The sequence below is a fragment of the Salvelinus sp. IW2-2015 genome, unplaced genomic scaffold (genome assembly GCF_002910315.2).
Source record: "Salvelinus sp. IW2-2015 unplaced genomic scaffold, ASM291031v2 Un_scaffold3649, whole genome shotgun sequence".
Lineage (NCBI taxonomy): Eukaryota > Metazoa > Chordata > Actinopteri > Salmoniformes > Salmonidae > Salvelinus > Salvelinus sp. IW2-2015.
Genome location: NW_019944926.1, coordinates 37,462 through 57,159, shown reverse-complemented (window position 1 = coordinate 57,159; position 19,698 = coordinate 37,462). Strand labels below are relative to the sequence as shown.

The 19,698-nt window shown below is 42.1% G+C and overlaps 2 protein-coding genes, 1 long non-coding RNA gene and 1 pseudogene across 4 annotated transcripts in view; 3 read left to right on the top strand and 1 right to left on the bottom strand.

Annotated features, from left to right (window-relative positions):
* Window positions 1-34: 34 nt before the first annotated feature.
* Window positions 35-2,257, top strand: LOC112076256 (uncharacterized). The gene is made up of 3 exons (XR_002895144.1): window positions 35-313; window positions 407-490; window positions 640-2,257. It is a non-coding gene; the product is annotated as an uncharacterized lncRNA (long non-coding RNA).
* Window positions 2,258-6,511: 4,254 nt separating this feature from the next.
* LOC112076254 (uncharacterized) lies at window positions 6,512-8,920 on the bottom strand (annotated as a pseudogene).
* Window positions 8,921-10,632: 1,712 nt separating this feature from the next.
* Window positions 10,633-12,579, top strand: LOC112067741 (uncharacterized). 2 transcript variants are annotated; one of them, XM_024143097.2, is made up of 4 exons: window positions 10,634-10,704; window positions 10,899-11,464; window positions 11,708-12,130; window positions 12,259-12,579. In XM_024143097.2, exons 2-4 carry the CDS (start codon window positions 10,992-10,994, stop codon window positions 12,287-12,289), a joined length of 927 nt encoding a protein of 308 aa, XP_023998865.1. In that variant the 5' UTR covers window positions 10,634-10,704; window positions 10,899-10,991; the 3' UTR covers window positions 12,290-12,579. The 2 variants fall into 2 exon arrangements, with proteins under 2 accessions (XP_023998864.1, XP_023998865.1); XM_024143096.2 differs by having other exon boundaries at window positions 10,633-11,464.
* Window positions 12,580-15,362: 2,783 nt separating this feature from the next.
* The window catches only part of LOC112076257 (S-methyl-5'-thioadenosine phosphorylase-like), a 30,832-nt gene continuing 26,496 nt past the window's right edge, over window positions 15,363-19,698 (top strand). The window contains exon 1 of the mRNA XM_070441236.1: window positions 15,363-15,647. Coding sequence (XP_070297337.1) covers window positions 15,411-15,647 — 237 coding nt within the window. The 5' untranslated portion in view covers window positions 15,363-15,410. The remainder of the gene's footprint in view (window positions 15,648-19,698) is intronic.

Here is a 19,698-nt window from a genome sequence, read left to right as displayed (position 1 = left end):
TAGAGCTGTCCCATAATGTTATCTCTGGTTATTGTCCCCTCAGCCCCAGCAAAGCTCTGCTACTTCAGCTGCTGGACCTTGTGTGTGAGGGGATTGAAGAGGGGGTTCTGAGGCACGCAGAGTCCCTGTGCAGAGCCCTGGATGGGGAGCTGGACCTCAGTGAGACCAGGCTGGACGAGACGGCCTGTGGATCTTTGGCCCTGGTTCTGGAACACTCAGAGGGGCTGTCAGAACTGGACCTCAGCCACTGCCAACTCACAGACCGCCATCTACAGCCCCTGCTCACCCACCTGCACAAAGTTGAAGTCCTTGAGTGAGTGGGTTTCACTCCGTGTGTGTGTGTGTGTCCATGTGACTACATGACAAATGTCTGATCCTTCATTCTCTTCCTGTCTCTGTATTGTAGCCTGAGTCACAATGACATCACTGATGCTCTGACCGACAGAATACTCCAACTGGTCTCCACCAACACTTCAATACGCACCGTACGGTGAGTGTGTGTGACGTCAGTTTGTGTGTGCACGTGAGATCATATGGTCTCTTTTTCTGTGTGCAACTATTTAATGATGGTGATCTGTAGTGTAATGTTCTAAAAAATAATAATGATGATGATGATGATAATAGTGTTCTTCTCTGCAGGCTCTTCAACAACAGAATCAAGGACAGAAGTCCGTTCCTGACAGACAAGAGGTTTGAGATCTGGTGAAGCAGCATCAGGTCCAAGTCCAGACAGGAAGAGAAGATGGATGTGGAAGAGGCAGAGGAAGAGAAGATGGATGTTGAAGAGGAAGAGAAGATGGATGTTGAAGATGGGTGTAGTAGCTACGAAGCCTCGGCAGGGTGAGACTAGAGGGACTCTTCTGACCAGCATCTCATCAACCCTAACCTTGACCCTAACCGTAACCTAATTTTAACCAATTCTTAAATTAAATATTGGTTTGCATGTCAGCCACATCCCCTTAGTTTTTAGCTGACCTCATCATGATGACAGAAGTATGACCAGTGATGTCATCAGGGATTTGGGGACTAAGGTATTGAAAAAATAGTTGAGACTCCAGAACTCTTGAATGTTCTGAGTGTGAAGGATAGGAATGTGTAGTTTTATTTACCTCTTACATAGTTCTTAAAAACACAGGAACATGTGTACTATAACGTTTTTTGAGCTTTACTTAACTCGATGATTTTTGTGATGAGTCAATTTGAGAAATTTCTTCAGAAGGAATAGATTGTATATGTGTTTTTATAGTCTAGTATTTATCAGGTTGATGTGAATGTGTTCTACAGTTGCAGTGGGAGACTAATACATGAGTGTTTTGTTGCAGGTCAACTGCATGGTATTGTGTTACTCAGGCTAGCCTTGTTGAGAACCAAGCTTCCCTATTCAGGAAGCAAAAGGTGTGTTGAGTTCTCTTGAACGTTTGCTATGTTATGCAACGTTTTGTACTGAATGACACGTTTCCCCAAAATGTTCTTGAACAGACTTCGAGGTACGTTTGGTGGGTGTGGCGAGGTGTGGCTTGAAGCAATGAGTAACATATTTTTATTTTTAAAGGGCAGTGGACATGCTGACAGCGTTCTCCAACCCACAACCTAACCCCTCCCCATTTTTCAACTGGTTGTTCGGTACAGCACCGTTTACCTTCAATTGAACCGTTTCAGAACGTAAAAACATACTGAACGCAGCCCTGGTGTAGTTCATGACAGAAAGTAGCTACAAGTGGGTGGAAACCATTGATGCCTCGCAACACGTCACACCAATCAATTGCCTTGCTTTGGAGGAGCACTAAAGGTGCCCACTAGTGCCGTAGGAGGAACAGTGTGAGGATGCCCAGGAAATCGCTGATGTATAACATGTACACACACCATAACAAAATGTATTTAGTAGAGCAGTTGTAATGCCTTCATCAACTTGTGAAGAACATTACACGCAGCTTCCCTTTTAGGGGCATGTGGGGGAGGTTTCTTGAAATATAACATCCAATCAAAATGTAGCCGCTGGAACCCAGCAGACCATTCTAACTGTTTTGGCTAATACAAAATTCTCCAGACCTCCAAAGGAGGCATGACAACAATGTGATTTTGGAGGTATGGCTACATGAGACTAGTACAAGCCTTTCTCATATCAAAACAGACAAACTATAAGAAATAATATATGAATATTTTGTGTTTTTAATAAATGTACCTTGAGGCCCATYATTGGTTTTTGACTGTGTTCTCTTCAGGTTGAAATCATTACTAATAAATCCTAAATAATCTGTATCGAGTTAATGCTGGTATTAAAGCGATCCCATCCCACGTGTATTTATTTTCATGAGAATTTAAGTTGAGAGCTAAGCACTATGGACTAGCAGATAGGGTTGCTTCAGAGAGACTTGACTGGGGATAGAACCTACAACCATGATTCAGAGAGCCTTGCCTGGGGTTAGAACCTACAACCATGATTCAGAGAGCCTTGACTGGGGTTAGAACCTACAACCATGCTTCAGAGAGCCTTGACTGGGGTTAGAACCTACAACCATGCTTCAGAGAGCCTTGANTTCAGAGAGCCTTGACTGGGGTTAGAACCTACAACCATGCTTCAGAGAGCCTTGACTGGGGTTAGAACCTACAACCATGCTTCAGAGAGCCTTGACTGGGGTTAGAACCTACAACCATAATTCAGAGAGCCTTGACTGGGGTTAGAACTTACAACCATGCTTCAGAGAGCCTTGACTGGGGTTAGAACTTACAACCATGCTTCAGAGAGCCTTGACTGGGGTTAGAACCTACACAATGCTCTAGAGCCTTGACCAACTCCTTTCTTAATTGAGCCCACAGACAGAATCCTGAGGCTATGACTCACTCTCCAGCTAGGGGCCGCTGTTGGTCGAAGTCTTTAGCTTATTCTTTTAGTCCCGCCCCATTTTATCTTCACAAATTTATGCTGGGACCTGTTCCAAGTGTGAAGTAGCTGGTGGCTCTTGCCCTTGAAGCATGGTGTCACAGATTCAAGCCTGGAATGTCAATATGAAGCCCATTGCCAAGGCAGGCCATGTGGCCACCCCATCAGCAGCAGGCAGTAGCCAGGGGACTGCTGAAAGTGTCCAAATGACAAGTACTCTATGGCATGGCTAGTCCACGGCTGCACTGTGGAGGCAACAGGTGTCCAGTCAGGTGCTGGTGGTGGCTCCCCAGCAGAGGAGGGCCACAACCCAGCAGAGGAGAGCAGGCCCGAGGTGTGCTGTCCCACTAGTGCAGGAACCCGGATGAGGATAGATGGCGCTGCCGAGTGGACTGGAGGGCCGACGAAAGCTGGGTCAGCCGGGGTTCTGGCTGCTGCTGGTCTAGTGAAGGGGCCTGTGGCCCTTGGCCAGGCGGGTGTGCTGGCTGAGGCTCCAGCTGGGATGCTGTCTCCACTGTCAGCTGAAGTGTCGTCCGTTATTTCTCTACAACGCCCACAAGCTTCACAGGACTCGTCAGAAGGTCATTCAGTGACTGTGCGGTAAAAATGACTGGAGGTGAATAGAGCCATTCCACATTTCCACATTTTATTCCACATATATCTCATACTTCAAACATTCTTCCTTTTTATAAAAAAAATGTACCATCTGTTTTGCCATGTATGAATGTTATTCAATGTGTTTCTATGGGTTAATAGATCCCCCTACAGGAGTCCTAAAATGCTATAAGAAATAGCTAAATGGTCCTTGGTATGATCATCTTAAAGGCCCAGCGCAGTCAAAAATGTGATTCTCCTGTGTTTTCCTGTGTTTTATACACTGAGTATACAAAACATTAAGAGCACCTTCCTAATATTGAGTTGCACCTCCCTTTTTGCCTTCAGAACAGCCTCAATTCATCAGGGCATAGACTATAAGGTGTTGAAAGTGTTCCACAGGGATGCTGGCCCACGTTGACTCCAAAGCTTCCCACAGTTGTCAAATTGGCGAATGCCCGTTGGGTGGTGGACCATTCTTGATACACACGGGAAACTTGATTGTGAAAAAAACAGCAGCGTTGCAGTTCTTGACACAAAACGGTGCGCCTGGCACCTACTACCATACCCCATTCAAAGGCACTTAAATATTTTGTCTTGCCCATTCACTCTCTAAATGGCAGACATACACAATTGTCTCAAGGCTTAAAAATCTGTTTATGTCATGGAAAGAGCAGGTGTTCATAATGTTTTGTACACTCAGTGATAATGTAAGAGCTGTTTGAGAAGACTGTTTTGGTGGGATGGAGTTTTGGCCTTCCATGGTGACATCACCATGTGTTAATTAGTGAATAGACCATATTCACTAATTAAGGCTATATTTCACAATAGGCCTACTCAGGCTAACTATTGCAATATGCAATTATTCATGTAACAATCATAACAAATACTTCAGAAATATAATCAATAATATTCACGATGTCATTGCCCACACTTTGATTGTCTTTGGATTGTAGACACACAAGTCTTCCTCTTGGTTGCTCTGCACCATCCCAACACCTGGTGAAAGCCAGGCAGAGTCAGAACAAGTTGTGATTGTCTATGATCAGAACTTCCAAAATCCAACCCTAGTTTCAGAACCACCCTGTCGGATTCAGGAACACCTAATGGGGTATTTAACGGCTTTTCGGACACCAGCACCAAGCACACCATCTCTGGATGGTGTGAAGCCATATCTCTGTAGTGTCACCGCAGACTGTTTTGTTGTTTCAAGATACATGGCGTAGACACGGCAACCTTTAGGGATGACTCCACTCTTAACATGATTGTTTTTAGATCATACAGTATTTGCTGAAATTAGATATTGCATTTGTAGGTAGGTTACATTATTTCATATTATAGGCAAATTATTTTGTTGTTTGTCTGATTGAGGAAGGGGGAGTAAAAGATTTTGTAGAATTCATCACCAACTGGAATCACTGCTCTACTGTGAAGTTGTCACGTACCATCCCATACCAACGCAGGTAATGACAAGAAAAATGGTTTGCAATGTATTTCAACAGTCTTTCATACTTACAAGTTCTTTCCAGTCATCTCCATGACCTTTCACTATCTTTGGGTTGTAGACACAGTCCTCTTCCATGCCAACCTCAGGTGGTACCCAGCCAGTGTCATGTCCATGCAGTGTGCCAGGTCTTCTGCTTGGGGTGGTTCTTCTCCTCTATGATAATAACCTTCCCCACATCCACTCTGACTTGAAGTACTCTTGTCTCCCAGTAGGGGACACCAGGAGGGTTTTCAATGGCTTTTAGAATGTCCCAAATAACATAGACACCAGTTCCAAGAACACTTTAGTCTGCACTTGGTGTGAAACCATTGTTCTTAATCAACTCTGTTGTGGTGCCGTGGAACATCACATTCTGTCTCTGATCTTCAGGACGTGTGTTGCTGTCTAGGAAGTTGATGTAGTATGGAGAGTTAGCCATAAGCTAGTAACCAAACTGCAGCTGAATACACCTCTGCTGAGATGAGCTGTAATATAAGTCAATACAATGCACAATTACACCTTGTAATATTAGCTAGTCCTTTAACTGATACTGTTGCACCAAATAGTGATGTTTATACAATAACAATGTGCTGAATTACTATTGTTACAGGAATATTGTTTGATATATATCAGTGAAGTGGTCAATAGCAAGACTTACCTGCTATTGCTTGACAAATGCAGGATTATTATACTGTATTCTTAGGAAACCTACAGTAGTGCTTCATACAGAGTGTTTACTGATTTCATTTCCTGGTTACAACTCTTGTCTCTATAGAGATGGATAAGGCACACAGAGCAGGGATCTCCAACTGGTGGCCCAGTTAAATGGTTGGACATAAAAGACTGTAAAAACACCAACAAATCAGCTCCAAGTTATTTCAATTTGGGAAATCTGTTCCCACGTATTCCCACGTATAATAGGGGTTTGTAATGATATTTTAGTCTAACATTATATTTGATTGGGCTTCTTGCGGTCAATATTCAGTCTACAAATTATTTGTAATTATGTTCCGGCCCCCTGACCATCCGTTCAAGAAAGAAATCGGACCTGCTGCTGAATCTAGTTGATGATCGCTGACCTAGAGCATAGTAGTCCCTCAGAATGTAGAACCATGATACCTCTATGTAAGGGGAAAGCAACAACACCCACTCAGATAGTAGAGGTAGTCTAATGAATACAGAACCATAAACATATATGGTATCCCAATCTGAGCATTTCAAAATGGCTGACACCTTCCGCAAACAGTGAGAACTCAGCTGCCACCTGTCTATGGAAGTCTATGGAAGTCTATGGAAGTCTATGGAAGACACAACATTGACTAAATTAGTTGCTATATTTCCGCAGCACAGATACTTCAATAGATTAACTGATTGGAATTCGGAGGGGGGAAAACACAACAAACAATGTGTGAAACTTGTTTATTTGAGATTTATTATAGGAACAAAGATCATTGTTACACATGCATTATTTATATCAGGTAAATATGAATATTTGATATGATGAGGTTATATGATTGATTGCATATAGATTGACATATGAAGTCATCTTGTGGGCCTGCAAAATATAGCTTCTTCTTCCTATGAACTGCATCATGTGGGACCGTCTGATTCTAACCATCCTCTTCTGGTGACCATGAGGTGATGCTGGATGCTCCCACTGACTGCAGAACGCTATCAGTTCTACAGTGACGGGTTTAACCTGCAGGAAAGAGAATAGAAGACAAACTGTCTCAAATAAAACCTGCATGTGTGGATAGTGGGGCTCACATTAAGTGCCCTTCAAGCCTTCTACTGTAGGGGTACTTCCATTGTGATAAGGTACTGACTGTGGCTCAATATCACTCACATTTTCATGGTGGACACTTTCAGCATTGCCAACACTGTGATTCTCTTTGGGTCGAAAACACAGTCCTCCTCTTGGTTGCTTTCCACCATGTCAACTCCAGGTGGAACCCAGGCAGTGTCATACCCTTGTGTGTGCCAGTCGTATTGCCTGTCGTGATCCTGCACATCAATGATCTTAACCTTGCCAACATTCACCTTCACTTTCAGAACCATCTTGTCTGAGTCATCAGCACCAATGGGGTATTTGATGACTTTTCGGATGTCTCGACTGAGGTAGACACCGGCACCAAGCATACCATCTTTGGAAGGTTTGAATCCATTTCTCTGTATATCCACAGCAATCTGTTTTGATGTTCCATGATACATCACYTAGACGTGGCTGTCCTCAGGGGWGACTCCACTCTGAAGATGACGGTATCTAGATCTGTAAGACAGGCAGACAGTTTTTGCTTCAATATGATATTATATTAGCTTCTATTCTTCACATAGTTTATTTAAAATAATGATTTGTTAAAGGAGACTCTATTTTTAGGCCATTGGGGAAATGTAGATTTTTTTTGAATTCCTGGTCATCTGACCTCCCAAACTAGCCTCTAAAAACAAATCAGTTAGAAAGCTCMAGAATGTATCTATTGCATCATCACAGGTAAAAACCAATCAGAGGGTTTGCACTATAACAGTCTCTTTCATACTTACATGGTKTTTTTGTTTACTTTCATGACCTCCACGACTTTGATTCTCTTTGGGTCGTAGACACAGTTCTCCTGTCGGTTGCTTTCTACCATATCGACCCCTGGGGGAACCCAGGCGGTGTCATATCCATGCTCGGTGTGCCAGGTCTTCTGCATGGGGTGGTTCTGTTGATCTATGATCTTAACCTTCCCTACATCCACTCTGACTTTTAGTACTCTTCTCTTAGAGTTGGAAACACCGGGAGGGTATTTACAGGCTTTTTGAATGTCCCGTGTAACATAAACACCAGCACCAAGCATGCTGATATCTGCTCTTGACGGTGTGAAGCCATTCTTCTTTATCAGCTCTGCAGCCTCTACTGAGGTGCCATGGAACATCACATATGTTCTTTGATCCTCAGGATGTTCACCAGTGTCGAGAAAGTTGTCTAAGTATGGAGAGTTTGGTTTCATTTTCCTCAGGCAAGCCCTAGTCAACGTGATGATTCTAGCTGTGAGAACCTGTGGCAAAACATGCTTCTATGAATAGACAAACTTCTGCAATCCTGTAGTAACGATTTAGATCTCCTACAGTGCCTTCAGAAAATATTCATACCTTTTGACTTATTCCACATTTTGTCATGTTACAGCCTGAATTCAAAATGGATTAAATAGATTTTTTTTCTCACCCATCTACACACAATACCCCATAATGACAAAGTGAAAACATGTTTTTAGACATTTTAGCAAATTTATTGAAACTTAAAGACATAACTATCTCATTTAGATAAGTATTCGCACCCCTTTGCTATGACACTCCAAATTGAAAAAAAATAATGGAATCCATTTTGAATTCAGTCTGTAACACAACAAAATGTGGAATAAGTCAAGAGGTATGAATACTTTCTGAAGGCACTGTACATGTGGAAGTAACCTGAAGTGTAATAAAAGAGGACTTCGCCTGCACATTGTAATACTTGCCAATTAAATATTAATTAAAAAGAGCAACATGTCAACCACAAATAGACTTTATCCAGGCTACTAATTCAGAAATGTCACATGCTATTGCCAACTACTGTGTTGCCTTAGTAAATTTCTTTGGCTCACATTAATAATACGTCAATAGTGCACAATATACTTGGTATGTTACAAGCACTTGAAACTTGTTTGTAATGTTATAAATACATTATAATTCAGATAATCTCTATTGTATCATTCACTTTTATAGAAAATACTATATATTGGATTATGTCCTCTGGCTTGTGATTTAAATTTTTCAATGCGATGTTTAACATGCGTGAAGTAGCTAATAAGCAACTTTCTAAAAAGTGAAATTATAATTTGGTCATCCTTACCTGCTACTGTGGAATCAGATTCAACCAACCAGTCAGACTAATTCAGGATTATATGACAGAGTTTAGGTCTCGTTTCTCCTGTGTTTCCTCTCTCTCCCCCCTCCCCTCTCTCTCTCAAATTCTAATTCGAGAGAGAGAGCAAAGTCCATCCATATTTATGACCAGGATATCTCTTTGCTAGTGAAAAGCAACCATGCCAACTCAGATGAGAAAGAAGCCTAATCTAATGGGTACATAAACATGTATGATACATCTTATTATTMGAAGATGTCTGYAGCATTTTGAAATTGCAATGCTGACACCTTTGACCAGTAAATTGATGTCTGTAGTGTTTWTACATCAGACTAAGATCAGTTGTTGAGTCAATCTGAACAGTGAGTACACAGCTGTRATTTGCGACTAAATTGAAGATACTATTAGTCTATAGAAGACATCTATTGACTAATATTATACATTTGTCCAGTAGATARATTATTTTAAGGTGCATTATATATTTAAGTGCAGTATTGTAGAGGTAAGTGCCAAAATAAAGGAAACGCCAACATAAAGTGTTTTAATAAGGTGTTGGGCACCACGATCCAGAACAGCTTCAATGCATCTTGGCATAGATTCTACAAGTGTCTGGAATTCTACTGGAGGGATGCAACACCATTCTTACATGAGAAATTCCATCATTTGGTGTTTTGTTGATGGTGGAGGAAAACACTGTCTCAGGCCTTGCTCCAGAATCTCCCGTAAGTGTTTAATTGTTTTGAGATCTGGTGGCTGAGACGGCCAGGGCATATAGTTTACATCATTTTCATGCTCATCAAACCATTACGTCACCACTCGTGCCCTGTGGATGGGGGCATTATCATCCTATAGGGGGATCGCCATGGTAGCCAAAATAATGGCCTGCCCAGTATTTTTATACTGTACATGACCCTAAGCATGATGGAATGTTAAGTGATGAATTAACTCAGGGACCACACCTGTGTCAGTCTACAGTCCACAGTAAGAAGGAGCTAAATAGGCTCACAATAGGCTGAGGATTTGATATGGGAATTGATGTGCAATCAATCATATAACCTTATCATATATTTTAGAAATATAATCAATCATATTTACTTGATAATGAATGTGTATCAATGATCATACGTTGTTTAAAGAAGGGTTTTCTTCCTATAATACATTTCAAATAAACTAGAAGTTCCCGATACTGTTTGAGTGTTTTACCTCCACAAAATCCAATCAGGTTTTATTAATCTACAGCATCTGTGGTGCAGAAATATATTGATAATATTGGTCAATGTTGTGTCTTCCATAGACGTATCAACGGTGTCTTCCTGTTAGTCGCAGACAGTAGTTGTGTGATCACTGTTTAGATAGACAACACATTACCGATTCTGATCCTAGTCTGATATACAAGGCAAACGGTGGCTACTTTGAAGAATCTCAAATATAACATATATTTTGATTTGTTTAACACTTCTTTGGTTATTACATGATTCCGTGTGTTATTTAATAGTTTTGATATCTTCGCTACTTTTTTACAATGTAGAAAATAGTAAACAATAAAGAAAAACCCTTGAATGAGTAGGTGTGTCCAAACTTTTGACTGGAACTGTATAAAGACTAAAAACGTCAATGTATTTGTCAAAGGTGTCCGCATTGCAATTTTAAAACGCTCCAGGGGTCTTAATACGGCATGACGTTACAGATATGTTWWTAATCATGTACCCATTAGACTAGATTCGAATGTGAGTGGGCGTGGTTTTTACTTACAAAGAAACAGAAAACCTAACGTTTTTCTCAAGAACCAGGAAATGAAACTTGAGTGGAAGGAAACCCTCACATACGGTATAATCCTGCATTCGTCTGTTAGTATAACGGGTGAGAATAATGTTATTTGAAACACTAGACAAGTMAGCTGTCTTATTATTGAACACTTGATATAAGTCAAAWACTGTTTTGTTTACCAGTCTTTACTTGAGAATGTTATAATGCTATTCTAATACTATTGTAACATTGATTCTGGATACGTTGAATAGTTATTTAAATATTACAATTTGCTTTAACGGTTTCAGCCTAAATAATTTGCAAGATAGCTAGCCCTTAAAAATAGTTTTGGGGATTACAGATCATTTGTCAGAGGTGTATTCAGCTGCAGATTGATTACTATGGCTTTGAAGGGATACACCAAGCAGAAAAACAAAACAAATTCACCATACTACTTAGAAAACATTCTTGAGACCAATGAGCATCCAGAGGATCACAAAGAATATGTGATGTTCCACGGCACCACAAAAGAGGCTACAGAGTTGATAAAGAAGAATGGTTTCACACCATCAAGAGAAGAACTTGGGCCTGGTGTGTATGTCAGTCGAGACATAGGGAAAGCAATTAAATACCCCCTTGGTGTTTCCAACAATAAGAGAAGAGTACTAAAAGTCAAAGTGGATGTAGGGAAGGTTAAAATCATAGATCAACAGGATCACCCCATGCAGAAGACCTGGCATACCGAGCATGYATATGACACCGCCTGGGTTCCCCCAGGGGTCAGTATGGTGCTGAGCAACCAACAGGGGAACTGTGTCTACGACCCAAAGAGAATCAAAGTCATGCAGGTCATGAAAGTAAAAGAAAGCAACATGTAAGTATGAAATAAACTGTTGTAAAGCACTGCTAACTTTCTCTTGGTTTTACCTGTCATGAACAATTGAACTTCACAGCAGTCAATTGTGTTTTGAGCTTTCCAATGGCATCGTTTTATAGTCTATTTGTGGAGGGCTTACAAATTCGTTTGAGATATTTTGCCTCAAATTTTAAAATACTGCAACTGTAGAAGGTTGTACTTTTATCACATTTCTGCAAAAACTGTCTCCCTGTCTTACAGATCTAGARACCGTCATCTTCAGAGTGGAGTCACCCCTGAGGACAGCCACGTCTACGTGATGTATCATGGAACATCAAAACAGGCTGCAGTAGAAATACAGAGACATGGCTTCACACCATCCACAGATGGCATGCTTGGTGCAGGTGTCTATGTCAGTCGAGACATCAGAAAAGCCATCAAATACCCCATTGGTGCTGATGACTCAGACAAGATGGTTCTGAAAGTYAAGGTGGATGTTGGCAAGGTTAAGATCATTGATGTGCAGGGTCACGACAGGCAATACGACTGGCACACACATGGGTATGACACTGCCTGGGTTCCACCTGGTGTTGACATGGTGCCGAGCAACCAACAGGAGAACTGTGTCRACGACCCAAAGAGAATCAAAGTCATGGCATTGCTGAAAGTGGCCATCTTGAAAAAGTATGTAATATTGAACTTCTCTCACAAATCACGAGATGGAAGTTTATTTTCCTAGAAGGCTTGCACTTGAAATATGAACTCCACTACTTGCAGGTTCTAACATGTTGTATTTGTTTCTCTATCCTCAGGTTAAACCCGTCACTGGAGGTGGAGGCTTGAAGGTGTATTCAAGGAGTATTAATTACACTTCATGTTCATCGAGATAAGAGGATGTAGCARGCTGCTATAGCTACACATTCAATATTGCATAGGAAGAAGCTATATTTTGCCAAAGGCTTACTGATTATTGGCAATATACCTACTGTATATGCAATTYATATACCCMTGTCACATTTCAAAAASCGATTCAATGATATTCACTTGACGTAAACAAGGTMTGTATCAATGATCATAKTTGTTCAGAATAATTGTCTTCCTGTAATAAATCTCAAATAAACCTCTAAAAGTCACCCATTGTTTGAGTGTGTTCATTTCATCTGAAGCATCTTTACTGCGGAAACATTGGCAATATTTAGTCAATGTTGTGTGTCTGCCATAGGTTTATAAGGTGTCTTCCAGTTTGACGCTGGTGGCAGCTGAAATTCTCCCTACTGTTTGCAAAAGGTGTCAGCAGCTTTCAATGTCAGGTTGGTGGCATACTACTTAAACATTTTACTACTATAGGTTCATGGTTATGTATTTATTAGACTACCTCTACTATCTGTGTGGGATGGTTGCTTTTCACTTACATAGAGGTATCATGGTTCTACATTCTGATGGACTACTATGCTCTCTAGAGACATAGTTATTTGTGGCAATTGTGCCCTCTGTACATCTATGTCTAGTGAGAGTGGAAACCTGGAAATGAAACCTAAGCACGGAAYTGAGTCGTTACTAGTTACCTCAGCCGCAAAGTAGTCAACCTCGCCTATTTCTTATTAAAGTGTGATTTTAAACCTAACCCTAACCTTAACCCTAGCCGTAACCTCACTGCTAACCCTTATGCCTAACCTTAAATGAAGACCAAAGAGCTCATTTTTGTTTACATGCATTTTCTGTGGCTGTGGTAACTAGTGGAAAGCACAGCAGCGAGATCAGTAAGAAGCACTGTTTCCTAAGCATACACAGTATAATAAACAACACAGTCTTTATTAAACAAGTCTTGTTATTGGACACTTAACTTAGATATATCAAACAATCCCTGTTTACAAAGTACATTTATATGTTAAGCATGATAATGTTACAACACTTGTAATATTACTGTAACAATAGTGATTCCGSWWATTGTTATTGTATAAATATCACTATTTAGTSTAACAGTTTTAGCCAAAGGACTATTTAATATTACAAAGTGTAATTGTGCATTGTATTGACTTATAATACTGTTCACCTCAGCAGAGGTGTATTCAGCTGCAGTTTGGTTACTAGCTTATGGCTAACTCCCCATACTACATCAACTTCCTAGACAGCAACACACGTCCTGAAGATCAGAGACAGAATATGTGATGTTCCACGGCACCACAACAGAGTTGATTAAGAACAATGGTTTCACACCAAGTGCAGACTAAAGTGTTCTTGGAACTGGTGTCTATGTTAGTTGGGACGTTCTAAAAGCCATTGAAAACCCTCCTGGTGTCCCCTACTGGGAGAAAAGAGTACTTCAAGTCAGAGTGGATGTGGGGAAGGTTATTATCATAGAGGAGAAGAACCACCCCAAGCAGAAGACCTGGCACACTGCATGGCTATGACACTGGCTGGGTACCACCTGAGGTTGGCATGGAAGAGGAGGACTGTGTCTACGACCCAAAGATAGTGAAAGGTCATGGAGATGACTGGAAAGAACTTGTAAGTATGAAAGACTGTTGAAATACATTGCAAACCATTTTTCTTGTCATTACCTGTGATGGTATGGGATGGTACGTGACAACTTCACAGTAGAGCAGTGATTCCATTTGGTGATGAATTCTACAAAATCAGACAAACACACTCAAAAACATGTAAATAATTTGCCTACAATTTAGAATAATGTATCCTACCTACGAATGCAATATCGTATATTTCAGCAATTGTCCTACAGATGTAAAAACAGCCATCTTAAGAGTAAAGTCGCCCCAGACTATAGACACATCTACGCCATGTATCATTGAACAACAAAACAACACGTCCAGGTGTCAAGCCTCAGTCGCGGTCCTCGAGCCTCAGGCCCTCTGGAAGAGGAGACAGAGAAAAGATGAGGGAGTTCATTTGACTTGAGGGAGAGAAAGAACCAGTGGAGGCAGCAACAAGCAGGGATTGGCCCAGGCACGTCTAGGAATCAGGACACCAACAGGCAGGTAGAAGGGGGCCAGGTGGGATTGGCCCAGGCACGTCTAGGAATCAGGCCAGGGTGTCCTCAGTTGCGGTCCAAGAGCCTTCGTAAGGGGAGAAAGAGAAAATATGAGTGTTAGTGAGAGCATGGCTAAAACCATAGTACACATCACAGTAGGGAATAATCAATGATGTTGCTGTGGACACTGGATAATCTGACACAAACACACACACACAAACCTGTTTGACCTCGCTGTGATACCTTAGGCCTATTTATGTTACTTTTCTGAGTCAATTCAGGTAGCATTCAATGTCCTGCGTTTTTGTTAACCATGACAGCCAGCATTGTAAATAAAGAGATGTGCAGAAAGATAATCAGCCTCTGTATCTGTGGATCCTTTCCCCTAATGTATTTTTCATGTCAGCCAGGCCCTTCTTTTCAAAGAAATACCATTTAATTAAATCTCTAGTTGAGTAAAATAAGTAGTTTTGTTCTGGTCACAAGATACTCCAGAAAATAGCTGTAAACATCGCCACACTCAGGCAGAAAACCGACTTTGTCTTGAATCCATCAATAGCCTAGGCCTAGGTGTTTGGAGACAGTATATTATTACTTTCATTTTAAAATTAAACGACTAAAATCAAAGTGAGCTCAAAAGTTAATGGACCTATATTTTAAAATAAGATAATCTTTGAGAACTAACAATCACCAAAATAAAAGCTAAACAGTAAGGGAGAATCTAAAATTATCCAAATTATGCATTCAAGAGTATATTTGTTATGGCATGGGGCCCATTGATTTTGATATAATGTTTGAGTRACTCAGATAGCATAAYCCATGGGAAAATGTGTAGATTTGCAGGAATTGGCCACGTTCATGACCACGCCCCCGCCATGCCCACCACCTYAATTATGATCCAGAAAAACCCTGGACAGAAGAACAATATTCTCTCGCACTCTCTGCAGCAAGCGCGATGCCACATCCTTAGTCCGCATGATCCTAAAGCCCCCTTCTCGCAGGAATTATTTTCGACCAATTATTAGACCATCAAACGGTTCGGGGCTAGACCAAAAACATTCAGGGCTGCACCCCGGGAAGCCTACCCCTAACAACGCAGATAGCTTGGTTATACTCCACTTGTTCAAGAAGTGTCTATTGATCCACATGGGAACGCAACCTGCTAGTCTCCACTGTCTGCTCGGGTGGAGAGAGGACAAAACACGATTAAAGGTACAATCTGCAATATTCAATCGCCATTACCCAGTGCTTAATTTGGACCGGATCCTGGCACCTCTCCGTTTTGGACTGTGTTGTCCCGGAACCTAATTGGCCAGACCCGGTACCTCTAGTGGCATGAACACTTATTTAAACTTTTCTCGGAATTGATCAAAGTTCATTCGAGTTGCCTCTTCATTAATTCTCCTGCCGCCACAAACAAAAACGTATTGTGAAAAAGTTGATTTTCAGCCCGGGACAAATATTCTAAGAGTTGATTTGGGTTGGGTTTATGGTTTGCCACATCCTTAGTCCATTGTAACCTATGTTTGAGACCAACGCTTGGCGGTGGCTGTGTGAGAAGCGCGCCAGTATCGCTCACATAACTAGGATATTCGCTTTCTATGATCCCTCTCTGCTCTGATAGACATATGCCTGATAGAGATGAGCCTGCAACTCATCTCTCCAGTGTTGCAATTCAACATTTATTTCCTTATATAATTTTTTATTTATCCTTTATTTAACTAGACAAGTCAGCTGAGAACAAATTCTTATTTACAATGACAGCCTACCGGTGAACAGTGGGTTAACTGCCTTGTTCAGGGGCAGCATGACAGATTTTTACCTTGTCAGCTCAGGGATTCGATCCAGCAACCTTTCAGTTACTGGCTCAATGCTCTCACCACTAGGCTACCTGCTGCCCTGAATCATAGCCCCGCAAAGGGTTTTGAATGAACTGCAGCACCCCTAATAAATTTAAATACATTTGCTAAAGTTATAGAATTGCTGCTGTCTGTTCAGAAATAAATTAAATAATTCAGAATACCCTACTACGCCATGAGAAGGCCTATAATTTAGCAACAGAGGATCAATAGCTTTTTTTTTATAGCCTGGCTGTGGATTGTAGCCCAATAACAAGGAATAAGGAATAGCAAGGAACGAGGAATAGAACAAGGAATAGCCTACAGTTGGGAACAAGCAGCAAATATGTCTGTGGAAAAAAGCAGCATGCAGACAAAACAGGCCGTTCAGTATATTTCAAATACAATCGAGGAAAAACACAGGTTGGAAAGCAAATGGCTCCTGCTGAAAAGAGAAGASTTYTGTAARAGTATAATTTCCGTCCCTCTCCTCGCCCCTACCTGGGCTCGAACCAGGGACCCTCTGCACACATCAACAACAGTCACCCACAAAGCATTGTTACCCATCGCGCAACAAAAGCTGGGGCCCTTGCAGAGCAAGGGGAACAACTACTTCAGGTCTCAGGGCGAGTGAGGGCACCAATTGAAACGCTATTAGCGCGCACCACCGCTAACTAGCTAGCCATTTRACATCGGTTACATAGGCTACCAAAATATTTGATCGACTTCCAATATTGTTTTACAAGAGAGAGAGCGTGAGAGGTAGGTTTTTGGCATGAGTGCATCGGCCATCACCAGCAAGTGAGCTGCGCAACATTGGGTGAGTCAGTGAAACTGGAAAGCATTTTTAGGACTATAATTTCCTCCTCATATTGTAGCCTACAATATGTGTCTCCACACACACAGGCCTGGGCTATTAATGGATTCAACACAAAGTCGTTTTTAGTGATCTCAGATTCTCAGTTTGTCAGTGTAAAGTAACCTGCCATTTCGATCATGTGTGTGGTATTAACAAGTATTCTGCCAAAGTCTTCAGTCATGTAAAATGAAGGAGAAATGCATGAAATACATTTATAAAAGGCCAACATTTTCCCGGACATTATGCTACTAAAAACGTTCTCCATGTTTGCAACCTGTGTAAGGGCCTCTACTCTACAGCTCTATGCCACTAGCAAATGCAATGATATTATAAAGGACTTTTTTTGTATGCGTTCCGGTACTTCAGATCCTCCCCAGGTCACCCCACTCCAGTGCTCACTTTATGTTCCGGCACCTCCCGATTTACAAATTAAGCACCTGTATTACCATAAACGGTCATAGTTTACAGCCCATATTGTACTGCAAATACCGTATAGTGATTCAAGGGGATATTGTTATTTAACTAGGCAAGTCAGTTAAGAACAAATTCTTATTTACAATGACGGCCTACCACGGCCACACCCTAAGGACGCTGGGCCAATTGTGCACCGCCCTATGGGACTCCCAATCACGACCAGTTGTGATACAGCCTGGATTTCGAACCAGGGTCTGTAGTGACGCCTCTAGCACTGCGATACAATGCTTTAGACCGCTGCGCCACTCTGGAGCCCTGGATTGGTATATCCACCATTTTTTAAAGTAGGTCTAATGATATACACTGAGTGTACAAAACATTAAGGACACCTTTCTAATATTGAGTTGCAACTCTCATCTCTCCAGTATTGCAGTTCATCATGTATTTCTTTGTATGTGTGTTTTGTGAGTTCACCAGATCAGAGGCAGTAGGGATGACCAGGGAAGTTCTCTTGATAAGTGCGTGAATTTGAAAATGTTGTCCTGTTCCTGCGAAGCATTCAAAATATAACAAGTACTTTTTGGGTGTCAGAGAAAATATATGGAGGAAGTACATTATTTTCTTTAGGAATGTAGTGAAGTAAAAGTTACAAAAAAAAAATGAAATAAATGTCCAATATTGTTTTTACAAGAGAGAGAGCGGGCGTTATTGTTAGGGACAGTAGAGCTTTTGCAATGAGCGCATCGCCGATCACAGCAAGATCAGTGGTCACGTTCCTGACTTGTTTCCTTTTGTATAGTTGTGTTGTGTGGTCAGGACGTGAGCTGGGTGGGCAGTCTGTGGTTGTTGTTCTATGTTTAGTGTCAGTGTTAATTGACCTTGTATGGCTCTCAATCAGAGGCAGTGTTTGACGTTTTCCTCTGATTGAGAACCAATATAGGTAGGTTGTTTTCACATTGTGTTTGTTGTGGGTGGTGTCTTCCGTGCGTATTGTTTACCACCGGGACTGTTTCGTTTGTCGTTCGTGTATGTCAGTCTGTTCGTGCGTTCTCGTTTATTTGTAAGTTCTCAAGTCCAGGTCTGTCTACATCTTTTATTTGTTTTGTAGTTTGTTAAGTGTTTTCGTGTTACGTCTTTACTTTAATAAACATCGTTATGTCAACATTCACGCTGCGCTTTGGTCCAATCCCTACTCTTCCTCTCAGACGAAAGGAGGAGACGACGTTACAGAACCACCCACCAAACAAGGATCAAGCAGCGTGAGAGGAACAGCAGCAGCGGCCAAAAAAACAGGACTCGTGGACTTGGGAGGAAATATTGGACGGAAAAGGTCCATGGGCACAGCCAGGAGAAATCGCCGTCCTAAAGCTGAGCTGGAGGCAGCGAAAGCAGAGAGGCGGCATATGAGGAGGCAAGCACGTAAGACGAGGCTGGAAACCCGAAAAGAAACCCCAAAATGTCTTGGGGGGGGGGATAAAAGGGAGTGTGGCGAAGCAGGTAGGAGACCTGCGCCTACTCCCTGTACTTACCGTGAGAGAGCGAGAGTAGGGCAGACACCGTGTTACGCAGTAGAGCGCATGTGTTCTCCTGTACGTGTGCATACCCGGTGCGGTACATACCAGCTCCTCGTATCTGCCGGGCTAGATTGAGTATTGAGCCGGATGTCATGAAGCCCGCCAACGCATCTGGCACCAGTGCGTCTCCTCGGGCCGGCGATACTGGCAACCAGCCTTAAGCATGGTGTCCCGGTTCGCCTACATAGCCCGGTGGCGGGTTTTCACCTCCCCGCACTGGTGTATTTCCGGCGCACCTCCCGCTCCAGCCCAGTACAACCAGTGCCTAACCACGCACAGGTTTCCGTGGCGTCTCCAGAGCCTGTTTCCTCTCCACGTACTCGCCCTGATGTGCGTGCGCCTCAGCCGGTACCACCAGTGCCGGGTACCACGCACCAGGCCGTATGTACGCATTGATGAGTCAGTGTGCCCTGTTGCTGCTCCGCACTAGCCTGAGGTGCGTGTCCTTAGCCCGGTACCTCCAGTTCCAGCACTGAGCTACCCTCTGTCTACTCGATTCTGTCCTGAGTTACTCTCTGTCCTGATACCTCTCTGTCCTGAGTTGTCATATATTTAGGAGGGCCTTGTATCTCTTGTGG